Source organism: Staurois parvus, unplaced genomic scaffold (assembly GCF_062004578.1).
Source record: "Staurois parvus isolate SC_StPar_1 unplaced genomic scaffold, SC_StPar_1.0 ptg000025l, whole genome shotgun sequence".
In the NCBI taxonomy this organism is placed as follows: domain Eukaryota; kingdom Metazoa; phylum Chordata; class Amphibia; order Anura; family Ranidae; genus Staurois; species Staurois parvus.
The window spans coordinates 25003771-25020582 of NW_028317821.1; the positions used below are offsets into that span (position 1 = coordinate 25003771).

At 39.5% G+C, this 16812-nt stretch overlaps 1 protein-coding gene across 1 annotated transcript in view; it reads right to left on the reverse strand.

The window, feature by feature from the left end:
- Positions 1-16812, reverse strand: part of CEP290 (centrosomal protein 290) — a 239857-nt gene that overhangs the window by 24468 nt on the left and 198577 nt on the right. Inside the window, exons 46-48 of the mRNA XM_089652468.1 lie at positions 15237-15401; positions 7393-7515; positions 1526-1698 (exon numbers count right to left, since the gene is read on the reverse strand). Of these exons, the coding sequence (XP_089508594.1) occupies positions 1526-1698; positions 7393-7515; positions 15237-15401 (461 nt within the window). The remainder of the gene's footprint in view (positions 1-1525; positions 1699-7392; positions 7516-15236; positions 15402-16812) is intronic.

Genomic DNA, 16812 nt, shown 5'->3' on the forward strand with positions numbered 1-16812 from the left:
AGCAGAAGCACTGCTTTCATTGACTGAAAACTCATAATACAACACACTGAAAACACTATAAACACAAATCTAGACTATAGGCAAACTTCCTAAAGTAACAAAGGCATTCAAATACCCGCTCTTACTTTTTGAACACTGCCCCAATCTGTTGCTGCAGCCCCTAAAAATCCTATGAAATACAGATTTTGTGTATGTTTTTTTCTGCATAGAGCTGGGAAAACCCAAACCCCCACGTTCCAACAAAGTGGGCACGTTGGAGGCCAAGTGGCCTGTGCATGGCTAGCTATGCATAGGTTTTACCAGTATATATTAGGATGTTGGGCAGCACTAGCAACAAAGGATCAGACACTGCATTGCACTTGAGTTTCAAAGCCTTTGTAACTTTGGGAAGTCTAGCTATAGCAGAGATTTTCTATTAATTTCAATTGAAACCATCTCTCTGCTGAATGCACTGGCCAGTATATGCTTTATTCCCAGCTTTGTAAAAGTGTTTATGCTCTTTATGCAGTGTATAATTTAATTTACTGCCATTCGGCACACTAACATTAAAAATTGAGGGATCTGAACACATTAAATATGCTGTACTCTAGCAATACATTGTTTAACATTCTGCCTTTGCTTCATAAACAGTGACATATTTTATAAAATCTGATGATCTGAGCTTGATTTGCATATCAAATGTAATTACAGCAGCTAGGAATACAATGGAGCAACTTGAGAATATGAAGAGGCTTTAATATACAGAAATAGGCAAGAAGTCATTGACAGTATCTGCAATTAGAGCAATGACATGCAATAGGAGGCTGGGTGCAATGGGATTTTCACTTTTCAAGCTGAACTCTGCTTATACAGGTAATGGCAGAAAGGTCACACCCTAGAGATAGACACAAAATAATTACACCAGGCAAAAAAAGCCAAAAGTTCACATGGTTTAACCAAGAGCCTCTTTTATACAATAAAAACGTTTTTTATTTTTTAATTTAGTTGGGTAAATATTAAATATTGCGTATTAAAATTACATAGTTTTCTATCCACTCAGAATGTGGAGCTCTAGCTTCCTTTTCACATGTGAAGCATTGTATCACTTTCACCTATGCTGAAAAAAAGCCCATAATTTACAAAATACAGTATCTAAGAGACTAAAGGAACCCTTATGATTTACAGATAATTTAAAGAAGCCAACAAAAGGTGTTAACCCGGATGTTAATCTTTACTTCTTGGTATACAGTATTTAGTATCACAACAGAGGAATTAGTTATATGGAAGATAAGATACAAACAACCTAAAAGAATATTTCAGTCTGTTTAACTCCTTTCCGTTAATTAAATATAAGGCAATGAGCAGAAATAAACAGAAAACTGGGATTACTGGGTATTAATCTTGTATATGAATATCACTTGGAAAAATTATCCAGATTTTTTATATCTAGTGCTCAACAATAAAAGCTTCTATATTATTTTAAGTCCCCAAAGACTCATATTTAAACATTTCCTAAACAGAGCATAGTCAATAAAAAAGGACATACTTGCTTACAACAACCGACTTCCAGGCCTTCCCATCTGCTCCTTCAAGTTGAGGCCCTCTGCTTTCAGCCAAGCTCAATTTATTTTTCATTTCTTCTAGGTTTGTAGTCAGTTTTTCATTGATCACCTCTAAATTTCTTTTAGTAATCCGCAGCTTCTCTGATGCTTCTGTTTCCTTTGTATAAAGATGTTGAGAACATGACATGGTCAGTTAAAAACTGGGGACAGCTCCTAGAGTAAAAAAGGGTGAACAACATTTCTTTTTGTTTATGCAACTTATTTATATTTTGACTGTGTTGTTAGAAAAATGTTGTGCGTTAGCATTTTAAAATCTCTCACAGAATGAAATATTCTACCATTTGTTATACAGTGTTCTAATGTTTACATTGTGTTTATAAGTTTTTAGTAGTTACCATTTGGTGGATGGTGACTATGGCTATTAATTTCAAAGCTACAGGTTCTCTCCCCCGCTACTCTACTCATCCATAGGTACTTTTGGATATGGGAGACCATGCAACCCACTCCCATTACTACTAGGATGATGTGTTTGGGCCTACGTCAGCAGTCGCCAGGTTTTTATACATTATCCTATGGGAGCAGTTCATTTAACATGCGACATGGAATATACACAGAGTTTAGACTCGCAGCTCCGTTGGACCAACAGAGTGGTGGGGGAGTTCTGAGAAGGCATCAGTGGGCTGGAAAATGGGGGATTGTGGGGCTTTGTAGAGAAACAGTCAACTTGTCTTGAATATACAAAGTGACACAATCTTTTTGAGAAACCTCCTTTGTACAGTTATTGTTGTGCTCTGAGGTGATTCTGAAAACTGGTTAAAGAACTAACATAGCCCTGGACTTGAGTGCTTTAGATGTTCCTTTTACGATCCGTCTCTACCCTTTCCTTGATTCCTATTTTCTGGCTCTTCCACAGGGATGCTTCACGAACCACGAGGTGTTCTGTACATCTCCCATCTCGATTGCATACTAGTATATCCTTAAGATTATTAACTTCTTATTAATGTCGGCTGACAAGCTAGCCCTTCCATTGTTCACTAACTGATCAACCGACACAACATGATTGATATTTCTGTTCTCTTGATAAGACATTTATAATGTAATTTATTACAGTTATGCTTTATCTGTGTATGACCACTTTCAATTGCTATCCTTTATTGTAACTTCTTGTTCATGCTCCAGACAGATGTCGAGTTTATATTCTGTATTTTATACCATCAAAATATTCAATAAAAATCTATTGAAAGGAAAAAACTAACAGCATAAACCTAGTAACAGGATTCAAATCAAAGTCTCTGTGAAGAGAATGGTACAGTAATTTCATGAATGTGGACAGAACACAGAGAAACCTGGTCTAGTTTAAGGTTACAGCTACACAATAAGCCTGAATTACTTAAGCATAAGGTGAGGTCAGATATGATTTGATGTTTAAAATGCATGCATATTCTCTTCACCTCATTGTGTTAATATGGCTGTTTTGGTGATTTTTTTATTGCAAATATGGAACATAATTTTTAGCTATCATCTCTAAGAGGGGCTATTTATTCTTCTAGTCCTAGAAGTTCCACATTAGTTCACACAGACCAGATATGGCTGCAGAAAATTCCCCCTTTGACAGAAAGGAAGTGGAGGACTGTTCCCCTGAAACAGAGGAAATACTAGATAAAAGCAGGGATTCAGAGCTAACCTGGCTCTTTGTGGAGCTATTCCAGGGCAAACTGTGTATGGTGGTTCACCCTACCCGATATAGGGATTTAGTGACCCACCCCTTTGTTCTTCCCCCACTTCTCTGCCTGCACAAGGCCATGACTAGCTGAGGGTTAAACAGAACTATAAATCCCATTGTGTACGCACTGTACCAGACCACCCCTTTTGCTTTCCACCAATTTAACATAGAGCCAAAGAAAACGGCCTGCAAACACACAAAAGAGAGAGGAACACTGCCCTGGGGAATATACCACTTTGCTCCACTGACAAACACAGGCACTCATCATGTCCATGGCTGCAGGGTCCTCAGGCCCAATCTTCACCTTTCACGGTGGGCATGCCCAACCTTGGCTTTAGAGGCTAGACTCCCCTTGCGAAGGAGGGTCTGTATAGCACCCTCCAGTGCCAATTGGCAGACATTGTCCTCCATGCTCGGTATGCAGGGTTTGGCTGTACGGAACAGGTCAGGAATTAGGGGGACTAAGCCCATTATAGGAAGTCTTCAGAGAGAAATAGAGAAGCATCCATCACCAAACTGAGGCTTACAGCGCCTTGGAAAAGTATTCATACTCCATGACATTTTCCACATTTTGTTATGTTACAACCAAAAACGTAAATGTATTTTATTGGGGATTTTATGTGATAGACCAACACAAAGTGGCACATAATTATGAAGTGGAAGGAAAACGATAAATGAAACTTATATATATACTTGTGAGCTACTATGATGAGAGTCTAAAATATTCCAATTGATTGTCTATACAAAGTGACGAACAAAATGTAATATACCTGTGGTTCACTGGCACTCACACCAACTCATTAAACAGTGTTCTGTGACTAAAAGATAGATATACTAATAGTGCCGCGCTCCTATATAAATTAACTGTAATAGTTTGTGTTATGATTTCCAAATAAATTGATAAACAAAATCTATAAATGAAAATTAAACAATAAAATATAACATATAAAATATAATATATGATGCAGGAATTGATCATCTATTGCCTATAACATCATATAAAAATAATAAAACATAACTGTGCTTGTGATCATTTGTGAAATCTAATGGTGAGCAGAAATCAATAAATATGTGCACATAAAAAGTCCTCTTCCAATGTAAATTGCAATGGTGAAATACTACTCCCACAATCCAAGTGCAGTGTGGTCTTAATATGCGCTCACCTTAAGTTTTGCCTAACTACGGTAAATAGGCAAAACTGGCTTTTTGTCCTTACAGGACTGATGAAATAATCCTCCTGTATGGGGTTTTCCGAATGGCAAATAAATGGTTGTAATCGGATCTTAATCCACCTGGGGTCTCTTTCGCACCGTCCTCCGGTCTGGATAAGTTATGATTTGGAAATCATAACACAAACTATTACAGTTAATTTATATAGGAGTGCGGCACTATTAGTATATTTATCTTTTAGAAAACGATAAATGGTTTTCAAAATTTTTTTTCAAATAAATATCTGAAAAGTGTGGTGCGCATTTGAATTCAGCCCCCTTTACTCGGATACCCCTAAGTAAAATCTAGTGGAACCAATTGCATTCAGAAGTCACCCAATTAGTAAATAGAGTCCACCTGTGTATAATTTAATCCCCGTATAAATACCTATGTTCTGTGAAGCCCTCAGAGGTTTGTTAGAGAACATTAGTGAACAAACAGCATCATGAAGACCAATGAACACATCAGACAGGTCAGGGATAAAGTTGGTGAGAAGTTTAAAGCAGGGTTGGGTTATGAAAAAAATTCCCAAGCTTTGAACATCTCATGAAGCACTGTTCAGACCATTACCTGAAAATGGAAAGAGTATGGCACAACTGCAAACCTACCAAGACATGGCCATCCACCTAAACTGACAGGCAGGGCAAGGATAGCATTAATCAGAGAAGCAGCCAGGAGACCCATGGTAACTCTGGAGGAGCTGCAGAGATCCACAGCTCAGGTGGGAGAATCTGTCCATGGAACAACTTTTAGTCGTGCCCTCCACAAATCTGGCCTTTATGGAAGAGTGGCAAGAAGAAAGTCATTGTTGAAAGAAAGCCATAAGAAGTCCCGTTTGCAGTTTGCGAGAAGCCATGTGGGGGACACAGCAAATGTGGAAAAAGGTGCTCTGGCCATATGAAACCAAAATTTAACTTTTTAGCCTAAAAGCAAAACGCTATGTTTTGCGGAAAAATAACACTGCACATCACCCTGAACACACCATCCCCACTGTGAAACATGGTGGTGGCAGCATCATGTTGTAAGGGTGCTTGTCTTCAGCAGGGACAGGGAAGCTGGTCAGAGTTGATGGGAAGATGGATGGAGCCAAATACAGGGCAATCTTAGAAGAAAACCTGTTGGAGTCTGCAAAAGACTTGAGACTGGGGTGGAGGTTCACTTTCCAACAGGGCAACAACCCTAAACAAACAGCCAGAGCTACAATGGAATGGTTTAGATCAAAGCATATTCATGTGTTAGAATGGACCAGTCAAAATCCAGACCTAAATCCAATTGAGAATCTGTGGCAAGACTTGAAAATTTCTGTTCACAGACACTCTCCATCCAATCTGACAGAACTTGAGCTATTTTCCAAAGATGAATGGGCAAAAATGTCACTCTCCAGATTTGCAAAGCTGGTAGAGACATACCCCAAAAAGACTTGCAGCTGTAATTGCAGCGAAAGGTATTCTACAAAGTATTGACTCGGGGGGGGGGGGGGGGGAGTTGAATACAAATGCACGCCTCACCTTTCAGATATTTATTTGTAAATAAATTTTGAGAACCATTTATCATTTTCCTTCCACTTCTTAATTATGTGCCACTTTGTGTTGGTTTATCACATAAAATCCAAAAAATACATTTAAGTTTTTGGTTGTAACATGACAAAATGTGGAAAATTCCAGGGGGTATGAATATTTTTGCAAGGCACTGTAGCTGAGCTAGGAAGGTTTATGCCAGGGTGGGCATTCCTGCCTTTTTTGGCCAGTGTCCATTCACCTAAAGCTGGCAGTATAACCCCAAGTAGTTCTGTTTATGAAATACTCTGTGTCCTGTCATGTAAGCAATCCATTTTTTTTCTCATACATTGAGGGCACAGGAATTCAGAGCTGTTGGAAGGTCCACAAGCGGTTCGACTGAAGGGTGGGCAACAGCAAACAAGCTACCAAAAAACCAACAGACCTGAAGACTGTCTGCAAATAAAGGAGCACATATTGATTTCCTTTCCAACAAAACAGTATTGCTGCTTTCACTTTAAAAAGCCTGTCCAAAAGCTGTGTATAGGAAAAAGGGCTCTTGGGAGATGCAGTTCTGGGGGTAGTGCCTACTTCAGTAGTAAATGAGCTCTCGGCAGTTGCCCCATAGATATTTTTCAAGCTGCTTCTCACTGCAGGAACAAGGTAAAATAATAAAAGAAAGCTAGGAGGTGCTCTAGAGAAAGTGTTAAGTCTACTACTAGGGTATACGTGAATTATATCTTTAACTCACCTAAAGCTGTAATGTGTTTACAATCATTCCCCATAATACATTAGGAAAACTAAAGCTATGGCTTGACCAAGGACGACCACCTCCATTTTCTACTAAAAATAAAGCCAACCAAGGTTCCATTCACACTTGTGCGACTTCCCATCGGACTTTTGGATACAGCCCATTGTTTTCAATGGCACCCGTTCAGATCTGTGCGACTTTGAAAAGGTTCCTGCATTTTGGCCAGAGAGTGTTAAGTTGAATCAAAGTCGCACTGGAAATTGTGCGACTTTGGAGTCGCACAAGTGTGAAAACCTTACGCACAGAATAAAAAACAGGTGTAGTGAACATTGGGTCAGATTTTTTGAGACAGGGAAAAGTAAAGGCCGAAATGCGAAGCAATTAGCTTGCTAGCTGCAAAATGGATCATTAGGAGGAGCAGCCTGGTAATGGCACATAAAAAAAAGAAGAAAAAAAAAAGATTTGAGTATTTCCTTTCGACGCTGGAGAATAATGTTTCAGTGATTCAGCAGTAAAGTGACGTATGCAAGACTAATTAAAGCCAAACAGCACCTGCACAATTAGCTTACGTGCAACAAAGAGCTGTTTACACTAGAAATTATCCAAATGACTTAATCATACATGACTGATACAAATTTAAAATGGTTCAGATCATGGATATTGTCTTCTTACCATTTTCAGCTCCTTACGAAGTCTCTCATTTTCCGCAATTACTTTTTCAATGCCTTTCGTCTTTGCTTCATATCTCATACTTAGCTGTCCACCCACATGCAGCTGCAGCTTTTCAAGCTCAGACTAGGTGTGAAAAAAACACAATAGGGATTGATCTTATACAAAAACACAGTAGTGATTGATATTAAACAAAAAACACAAAGCAGTATCAGTGCAATGTGTGTTACATGTGTACATGGAGTAATAGCTGTAAAAGAAATGTTTTAAGGGCTGCACACAAATCATATTTGGACAGATTTCAATGTTGTCACACTGCATTAAAATGTAGCTTTATCCTCAGCCCATATCCCATGCCAATGTCAGCAGAATATCTGACTGGCAATGTCTGAGCATTCTTTCTTATTTACACAACAAGCCATTGTCCAAAGCAGAGAATAGCTGGTTCTCTCATTAGCAAGCAAGTGGTATGTGACCCAATCAGTTGTAAAGTTGTCTGTCTTTCAAAATACACGCTGAACCATTGTAAGGGTAGGAAGAGAAATTTTTTTACTATGCCAGATGACTGATGAAGATCATCCCACTCCTAGGTTGTTTCAGTTGGGTTCTTGCACATATTGCTATCACTCTTGGCAGATTGTAATTGAATAGGCTAGCATTAGCTGAATGTTGCATTTGGGGCTCATTCACAGTGCTCCATTAAAGCAGAGCTACACTGCATCTGGGCAACGCAAACTGAAAACACTATTTCATTAATTTTTAATATTCAGCGCAAACTCACCTATCCATCCATGTTGATATGCTCCATGTTGAGAAATCACTTTGAAAAATATCCAACTAGCATTTCTAGCCATGATCATCCTGAGTGAGGACATATGATTTATGTAGCATTTACTTCCTAGAAGCCATCTGCCCTTAGCTCAGGCACTTAGGCAGGAAGGTATGCTTAGCTGAGAAAATGAAAAAAAAAATGCCCATGAAGATTCATGGAATGTATGACATTACTTTAGGCTTAGTCCAGAAACCAGTAAGCAACTGAAGAAATGTGAAAAAAATGTAATGCAAGTAAATATAATATACCCTCCTATCCATTTACTAAGGCTAGCAACACAAGGATTAAATGTAGTTAATACTGAATGAGAGAGTTTAGTTCCGCTTTAAAGTGGTTCTATTTCGTTCTCTTCGTTAAGGTAAAAAAAATGATGTTGTTTCTTTTCAGCCCCCCTAAATACTTACCTGAGCCAAATCTCAATCCAGAGCTGTGCTCGAGAGAAGCAGCGCTGCACTTTCTCTCTCTACTCACCGCACATGGAGGCAGCAGCGGGAACCACTGGCTCCTGCTGCTGTCAATCAAATCAAGTGAGAAGGGAGTGGGGGACAGGGCCGAGACGCACTTGTGTGTGTCAATAGACACACACAGCTTGGCTAGGGATCGAGTCTGCACATGTTCCACCATAGGACGTAACTTCCTATGGTGGTACACAGAGAAGAGGAGGAGCGCCGGTGGGTGACCCAAGAAGATTAGGATTGAGGCTGCTCTGCGCAAAACCATTGCACAGAGCAGGTAAGTGTAACATGTTTGTTGTTATTATTTTTTTTTTTAATTAACTTTACAGTCACTTTAAAGGCTGGTGCAATGCTACACCTAACAGCACTGGAAGAAGGTAATTGGTTTTTGCTTAGTGTATCCTTTCAAAATCAGTAGTTGGGTGGCACTGAAAGCTCATGCTTCTTTATCAAAATAGAGAACTTTACAAATTTAATGCTTTGGCACTTTAACTGCAACTATCATAATATTCAACCAGTAATGATACACAGTGGATAAAATGCCTGCTTTATACTGGCTATTCGGTTTCATTTGGATTCAGCTTTATGTTCCAACTATATGCATTTCTATAGGGTTTTCTCACTAATAATTAGCATATTTTAAAAGGTCTCTTCTTAGGCTCCATGCACACTGGCTTAAAAAAAAAAAAAACGCTGCTCCTAGAGGAGTTTAGCATTTTGCCTGTAGGAGCACCTAATATTATCCTATGTGTCCATGCACATTCTGCCTAGCATTTAGATGCAGAAAAAACCCTTCTGTTTTGCATTTTTGAGAGTTTTTCTGGCAGGAAAAAAATCCCCGCTAAATTCTGCTAAATGCTAGTACAAAAAACGCTCAAAGTTGACTTTTTTCTCTCCCAAGAGCACTGGCATTTTTTTAATCTGTGCATATGGAGCCTTAAAAAGGTGATCAAATCCTGGCAATTTCTCTTGCCTGTGTTCACTGGTATGCTGTTCTGGAAATGTTTCAGAGGGAAAATGCAAATTAAAGAAAAAGTTCTCCTTTTGAAAAAAAATAATAAATGTATATATTTTTGCTGGTAAAAAAAAAATGTGCATTTATTAATTATTGTTTTGGGTGTCTGCAAAAGCATTGCACCAGCGATCAGCAGCTGGTTGGTGCCATGCGGGTCTCCTGTAGACCTGTCAGTATATCTGCTTGTCTGTTTAGTCTGTTGGGATATGTCTCTACTAACTTTGCACATCTAGACTTTGCAATATTTGCCTACTCTTCTTTCCAGAACTACTTAAAGTTCAGTAAAAATTGGATGGTGACCGTTTGTGGACTGCAGCCTTCAAATCATTCCTCAGATTTTCAATGGGGTTCAAGTCTTAGCTCGGACTAGTCTATTCAAGGACATTCACCTTTCTCTTCTTCAACCACTGTGTGGTCATTTTTGCTGTGTGCTTTGGGTCATTGTCATGATGGAAGGTAAACCTTCTTCCCATTGACAACTTTCTGGCAGAGGGCACCAGATGTTCCTCAAAAATTTGACAGTACTTTGCCCCATCCATTTTTCCTTCCATCCTGACAAGTGCTCCACTCCCTGCTGCAGAACCCCCATAACAAGATATTACCACCTCCATGCTTTACTGTAGTATTGGTGTTATTTGGATAGTGAGCTGTATTGGATTATCATCAGAAAAATCATTTAGTCTCTTTTGGCCATAACACCTTTTTCAAGTGGCCTCAGAATCTTCAAGCTGCATTTTGGCAAAGCTCAGTCGTGACTGTATGTGGCCTTTCTTGAGCAGTGGCTTTTTTCTTGCAACCCTCCCATACAAGCCACATTTGTGGAGAGTTTGTGATATTGTTATCAAATATACACAATGACCACTCTTTGTCAGAAATTCCTGTAACTGCTTCACAGTTGCTGTAGGCCGATTAGTAGCCTCTCTGACCAGTTTCCTCCTGGCTCTTTCATCCAGGGAGGGACTGTGTTGTACCAAATACCTTCCATTTCTTAATAATAGACTTCACTGTGCTGCTAAGCATTGATCTTCTGACTTGTGCCTGTCCACAACTTTATCCTGGAGATCTTTTGACAGTGCCTTGCTACCCATATTTGATTGTTTGCTTCAGTTGCACTACTAGGGACTGAAATGCTACAGGAAAGCTATTTTCCTGTTGAACTAATCAAAATGATCACAGCTTGTCACAGTTAAGTCAATTGGCTTTGTGTGCCATTGAGAAGGTGATTAGCGACAGCTGATTGAGTTTATAAGTAATTTTTTAGGAGGGGGTGATCCTTTTTCCAACTCAGTGACTCTGTTTTTGAATTTTTAAAACTTTTTCTGACATGTTGGTGTTTTAAGCTACACTGAGTAAATACAGCTGGATAAAACAAAAACTGTGTCTTTATTTCAGGCTGCAACACATCAAAATTTAATTAATTTAAAGGGAGGTGATTATTTTCCATACCCACTGTATGTATAAATATATATATGGATTTAAAGTGTTACTAAACCCACAATAGTAAAATCAGTCTGAATATGCAGTAAAGCGTGCTTGTTATGCTCACTGTGGAACCTAAGGGGTTAATCATCTTTTGTGTACAAAGGCTGTTTGATCCTGACTTTTATGATCCTCCCCTTCTTCCACTGTTCCCAATCCATCCGCTGATAGTACGGAGCTCTAGGAGTCACTCTGCACATGCTCAGTTTAGTGTGTATGGCAATAGAGGTTTTTTTTTTCTTTGGGAGGATGCACGTGATCAGCACACAGCCAAATCAGTACTGTCCAGACAGAAGGTCAGGGGTTATGCAGCTTCATAAAACAGTCAGAGCAGACCAGTGCTCAGCTGGACACTGATAGAAGTCACAAGACTGCTATATACTGCTGATGAGAAAAGGTATTTAGCAGTGTATATTTCCCAAAATAATTGCATTTCCACGTTGTGTGTACTGTGGGGGACTAGATATAGTGAATGCAGGGTCCTGTGTTTAGTAACACTTTAAACAAATATAAAAGGCATATAGGCAAAAGAGCCTTTCAGGTTTCTACAGAAATTCATGAGTTCAGACTTGCAAATACAGCAACCAATACAAAACAGGTATTTGGCATTGATGAGTGAATGTGCAGGCAGATTTTATTTACAAATCAGATGAATCATTTGTCGCTGAATGTGTGCTGAATCTTGGGCGAGCCAGACAGCGCAAACACAGGTGCAGAGATGAGCTGCAACAAATACTGTAGTCACTGACAGCTGCTTTCTTTTGTAAATCACCCCCTCTTGTGGCCAGTCTGTTGCAAATATTTACAAGAAGAAAAAGGTGTAGATGTGATTACAGATCTGAAATCATGTTTCAGGTGATCAAGAAAGGAACACATTGCAATTTACTGAGAAAAAAAAAATCAGATATTCCCTTTTTTTCACTTCACTTCTGCAGTAATTGTTTTAGTTTAATGCAATGACCCTTTGCAAGCCAGTATACACTATATTGCCAAAAGTATTGGGATGCCTGCCTTTACACGCACATGAACTTTAATGGCATCCCAGTCTTAGTCCGTAGGGTTCAATATTGAGTTGGCCAACCCTTTGCAGCTATAACTGCTTCACCTCTTCTGGGAAGGCTGTCCAAAAGGTTTAGGAGTGTGTCTATGGGAATGTTTGACCATTCTTCCATTCTTCTGGCTCGCAGTCTCCACTCTAATTCATACCAAAGGTATTCTATCAGGTTGAGGTCAGGACTCTGTGCAGGCCAGTCAAATTCCTTGACCCCAAACTCGCTCATCCATGTCTTTATGAATTTGCTTTGTGAACTGGTGCGCATTCATGTTGGAACAGAAAGGGGCCATCCCCAAACTGTTCCCATGAAATTGTTCAAAATGTCTTGGTATGCCGATTCCTTAAGAGTTCCCCTCACTGGAACTAAGGGGCCAAGCCCAACCCCTGGAAAAACAACCCCACACCATAATCCCCCCTCCACCAAACTTTACACTTGACACAATGCAGTCAGGCAAGTACCGTTCTCCTGGCAACTGCCAAACCCAGACACGGTCATTGGATTGCCAGACAAAGAAGCGTGATTCATCACTCCAGAGAATACGTCTTCTCCACTGCTCTAGAGTCTAGTAGCGGCATGCTTTACACCAGTGCATCCGACGCTTTGCATTGCACTTGGTGATGTAAGACTTGGATGTAGCTGCTCAATCATGGAAACCCATTCTTTGAAGCTCTCTACACACTGTTGTTGTGCTAATCTGAAGGTCACATGACGTTTGGAGGTCTTTAGCTTTTGACTGTGCAGATAGTTGGTGAATTTTGTGCATTGTGCGCTTCAGCATGCGCTGACCCAGTTATTTTATGTGGCCTACCATTTCGTGGCTGAGTTGCTGTTGTTCCCAGTTGCTTCCGCTTTGTTATAATATCGCTAACAGTTGACCGTGGAATATTTAGTAGCAAGGAAATTTCACAGATGGACTTATTGCACATGTGGCAACCTATCACGGTACCACGCTTGAATTCACTGATCTCCTGAGAGCGACCCATTCATTCACAAATGTTTGTAGAAGCAGTCTGCATGCCTAGGTGCTTGATTTTATACACCTGTGGCCATGGAGGTGATTGGAACACTTGAATCCAATGATTTGGAGGGGTGTCCCAATACCTTTGGCAATATAGTGTATATCCAGCAGGTGTGGTATCTCCTTTCAACATCCATATATTTATAGATAAATTAACATTTTATTAACAACTGAAATGTACAATGTACACTTTGTGCAGCTCTCAGCTATCATAGTCATTTTAAGCAACAGAATGGTATTAGAAGGATCATTTACATCCTTACATTTGTGGTGATGCACAGCAATGCATGAACCACAATGTGCTGCCTTTATTTTGAATGGCACACCGACGCACACGCACAATGAAAATGTCCACCAATGCTGAAAAAAAAAGAAGGTTTTGGTCCATTTTTTTTGTTTCACGTTAATGTGCCTGTCACCACAATAAAAAGAACAGGCTGCAGGTTTACATTAGTAAACACATAGGAATGTATATCATATTTACTTGTTCTAAACTTTTTTCCTGGTTATTTCCTGGTTTCTAGACCTAGGCAAATGACATCCAACATCCCAGGAGTCTTCAGGGGCAAAGGAGGGGCTTTCTCAGGTAAGCACACCCTCCTGCCTGCATGCCTGAGCTAATGGCAGATAAATTTAAAGAATTTCAGGATAGGCATAAAAATCACCCATTAGTAAACCCCCTACTCAAAACAGTTAATACAATTTTTAAAATCCATACCATTTTTGAAAAAAGGCTAATTGAATTTTCATAACCTCATCTCTGTGATTCAATAGACAACAGCATCTGCTCTGCCAAGGAGGAGGTGTAACAGCAGGGATTACATCATATCCTCTCCGCAGTAAAAGGAAACTACAGTTCCCATCAACCATAGGGAATTGTAGTGAATGTGGGTCGGCACACTAGGCCTGTACATGTTGAATGTGTCTGAGTGTCTTGGTACGCCCACCACTGCAAGTGGGGCTGAAAGATATCACTGCTTCCTGGAGAAAGAACTACAGAAGGGAGGGATGTGCCAAGACCAGAGGTTGGGGGAATAGGAAGCGTAGTAGCCACTGGTCTTACAAACAGGAAACCAAAGAGAATTAATGGTTTCATTTGAAAATGAATAGGTTATTTCAGAGCAACTACTGATTGAACCAGAGGATGGATGACTTATTCAGCGTGGGAAGGAAATCAGCAACAAGGATTTGATTTGTGGTGCTCAGATGAAGTGTAAATCTGCTTTAATGCAGTGCTGTGAATGAGTCCAAAATGCAACATATATTGAAGGAGTGTCATCTTTTATGTAAAGGACAAAAAAGCCAATATAAAATAATGCCATATATTATCTCAAAACAGAATAAAGAGAATCTTTAGTGACCCCCCCCCCCAAAAAAAAAAAAAAAAATATTGTAGCTGTTAACTTTTATTATAAGGGCACTTACCTGTCCAGGGATCCAGCACTGTCCTCACCCGGCCATTTCTTCACTGGTCTTTGGGTCCCTGGTGCCAGCATCTTTACTATGGGAAGTCCTCTCTGAGTCCTAGCGGTTTCACTGCCAGCTTCCTGCCAAGCTTTACTCTGTGAATGGCCCTGCAGCCTTCTGGGACCTGTTACGTGTCCCAGAAAGCTGCAGGGAAAGAGAGAGGGGGCCGAACGTCTGCTAAGATTGACTAGGTGATTGGGACAGAAGTGGGAACCTGTCAAAACTAGGTACCCACTCTCCATAAAAAAAAATTGTGTCCAAACGTATTAGAGGATGGAGGGGAGGGGGGAGAGGTGGAAAAGTGGAACCCTTTTGGGCGATGTTCCGCTTTAAGGCATCTTTCCTTCACATTCAAAAATTCAAAATTGGAACTGTCTATCAATATGAGAAAATATACTGGCTGCTGTATGTCTGCATGTTGGACAGCTGGGTCAAATGCCTTATTTTTGAGATGCTGAATATTGGGCAGTAGATCAGCAGACACAAGAGACCTAAGCCACAAAGAAAAAAAACAAAAGGCTGATACCTTTAGTCTTTCATTTTCCAGCTCTAGATTGGATAATTTTTCATTTGTCACAACACCTGGGGCTTTCTTTAGATCCTCATTCTCTCTCTGTACTCTTTCTACGACTCGTTTCATTAGACCAATAGTCTTCTCCAGCTCTGGTATAGTCTTTCCACTTCTTCCAGACTTCAGGTATTCATAAATGACACACAGAAAAAAAGGAAAAAGTTTAAGAAAACTAATTACATGAAAACAAGAGTGAAATGCTTCTGCTAGCTAGGTTTCATTCAGTACGTCCGATATAAAATAATGAATAAAAGGAAAAAAACATATACCTAGAATACAATAAATAATTTCCATAATATGTAGCAAGGCCATGATTTACCAGGGTAAGACAGAACAATGAACAATTCCAGCTACTGGTCAGATTAAGGTGCCTGATAGCCTTAGCAAGTTACATTTATAATATATTAGGAAGGCTTTAATATAGCTACATGCAGAGACATTTATGTCATGTAAATTAGTCAAAGTTGGCAAAATGTAGAAGAAAGACTGACAATTTTATTATTGTTCCTATAACAATTGTGTAATCACCTAAATTGCTTGAATGTAGCTGAATATATGTCAAATGTGTTATTAAACTTCTGACACAGTTATTGAATCCAGAAATTAAAATATCCATTATGGTTAATTATTCCCCTGCATCAGCATACTACTGCTCAATAACATAAGTGAGCCAAAAGGGAAAGAAACATTCTGAAGATTGGCATTATTTGGCCATTTTAAGGTCTTTGATTGTAGCAATTATGAAAATACTTGAAAAGAGTGAGCAGCATAAGAACAATTTTTTTATGAGTTCAGATAATGATTTGTATTCTCTATGGAAGCAGGTGTTTAATTCCACCTGATATACAAGATCACTTTAGCCTGTATTATCAATATTACCTATCTATATTCATACATACATTTAATGCAGTTATTAAAACTAGGGAATGGAAAATAAAGTGATCTCTACAGCCATAAATAATCACATTCTGTACAGAATAATGTACTATATTAGGGCCCATGTACACTTGAGCTCACAAATGCTGCTTTTACAGGAGTTAGAGCTTTTTTTTTGTGCCTGTAAACACTCCTCCACGTTGGCCTATGTGTCCATGCACACTATAGGCGTTTACAGGAGTTTACAGACAGGGGTGTTTAAAATAAAATAAACACCAAAGTTGCATTCGGGGAGGAGCTTGTGAGCATAAAAACCACTCAAAAGTGCCTAAACGCACATTACCGCTATAGACATACTACAGACTCCTTAAGAAGCGACTATTGTTGCAAAACATGTAGAGCAAATTTAGAGGAAGGTGGAGCCCCTGCACCTGGAGGAACTGGAAACAGCTGGTTTAACACTTCTATGTTATATATACATATAGTCCTCATGTGTGGTGTACTAAGGGGGTCAGACCTTAGAAAGTGCACAGGTTTTTACATACTTTTACCATAACCAGTTGCCCGCCGCCCTATAGCAGAAATACTGCTATAGTGTGACAGGGCTGCGCAAACTCACATATATATACATGATTTGCATTTCCGGGTAGGGGGC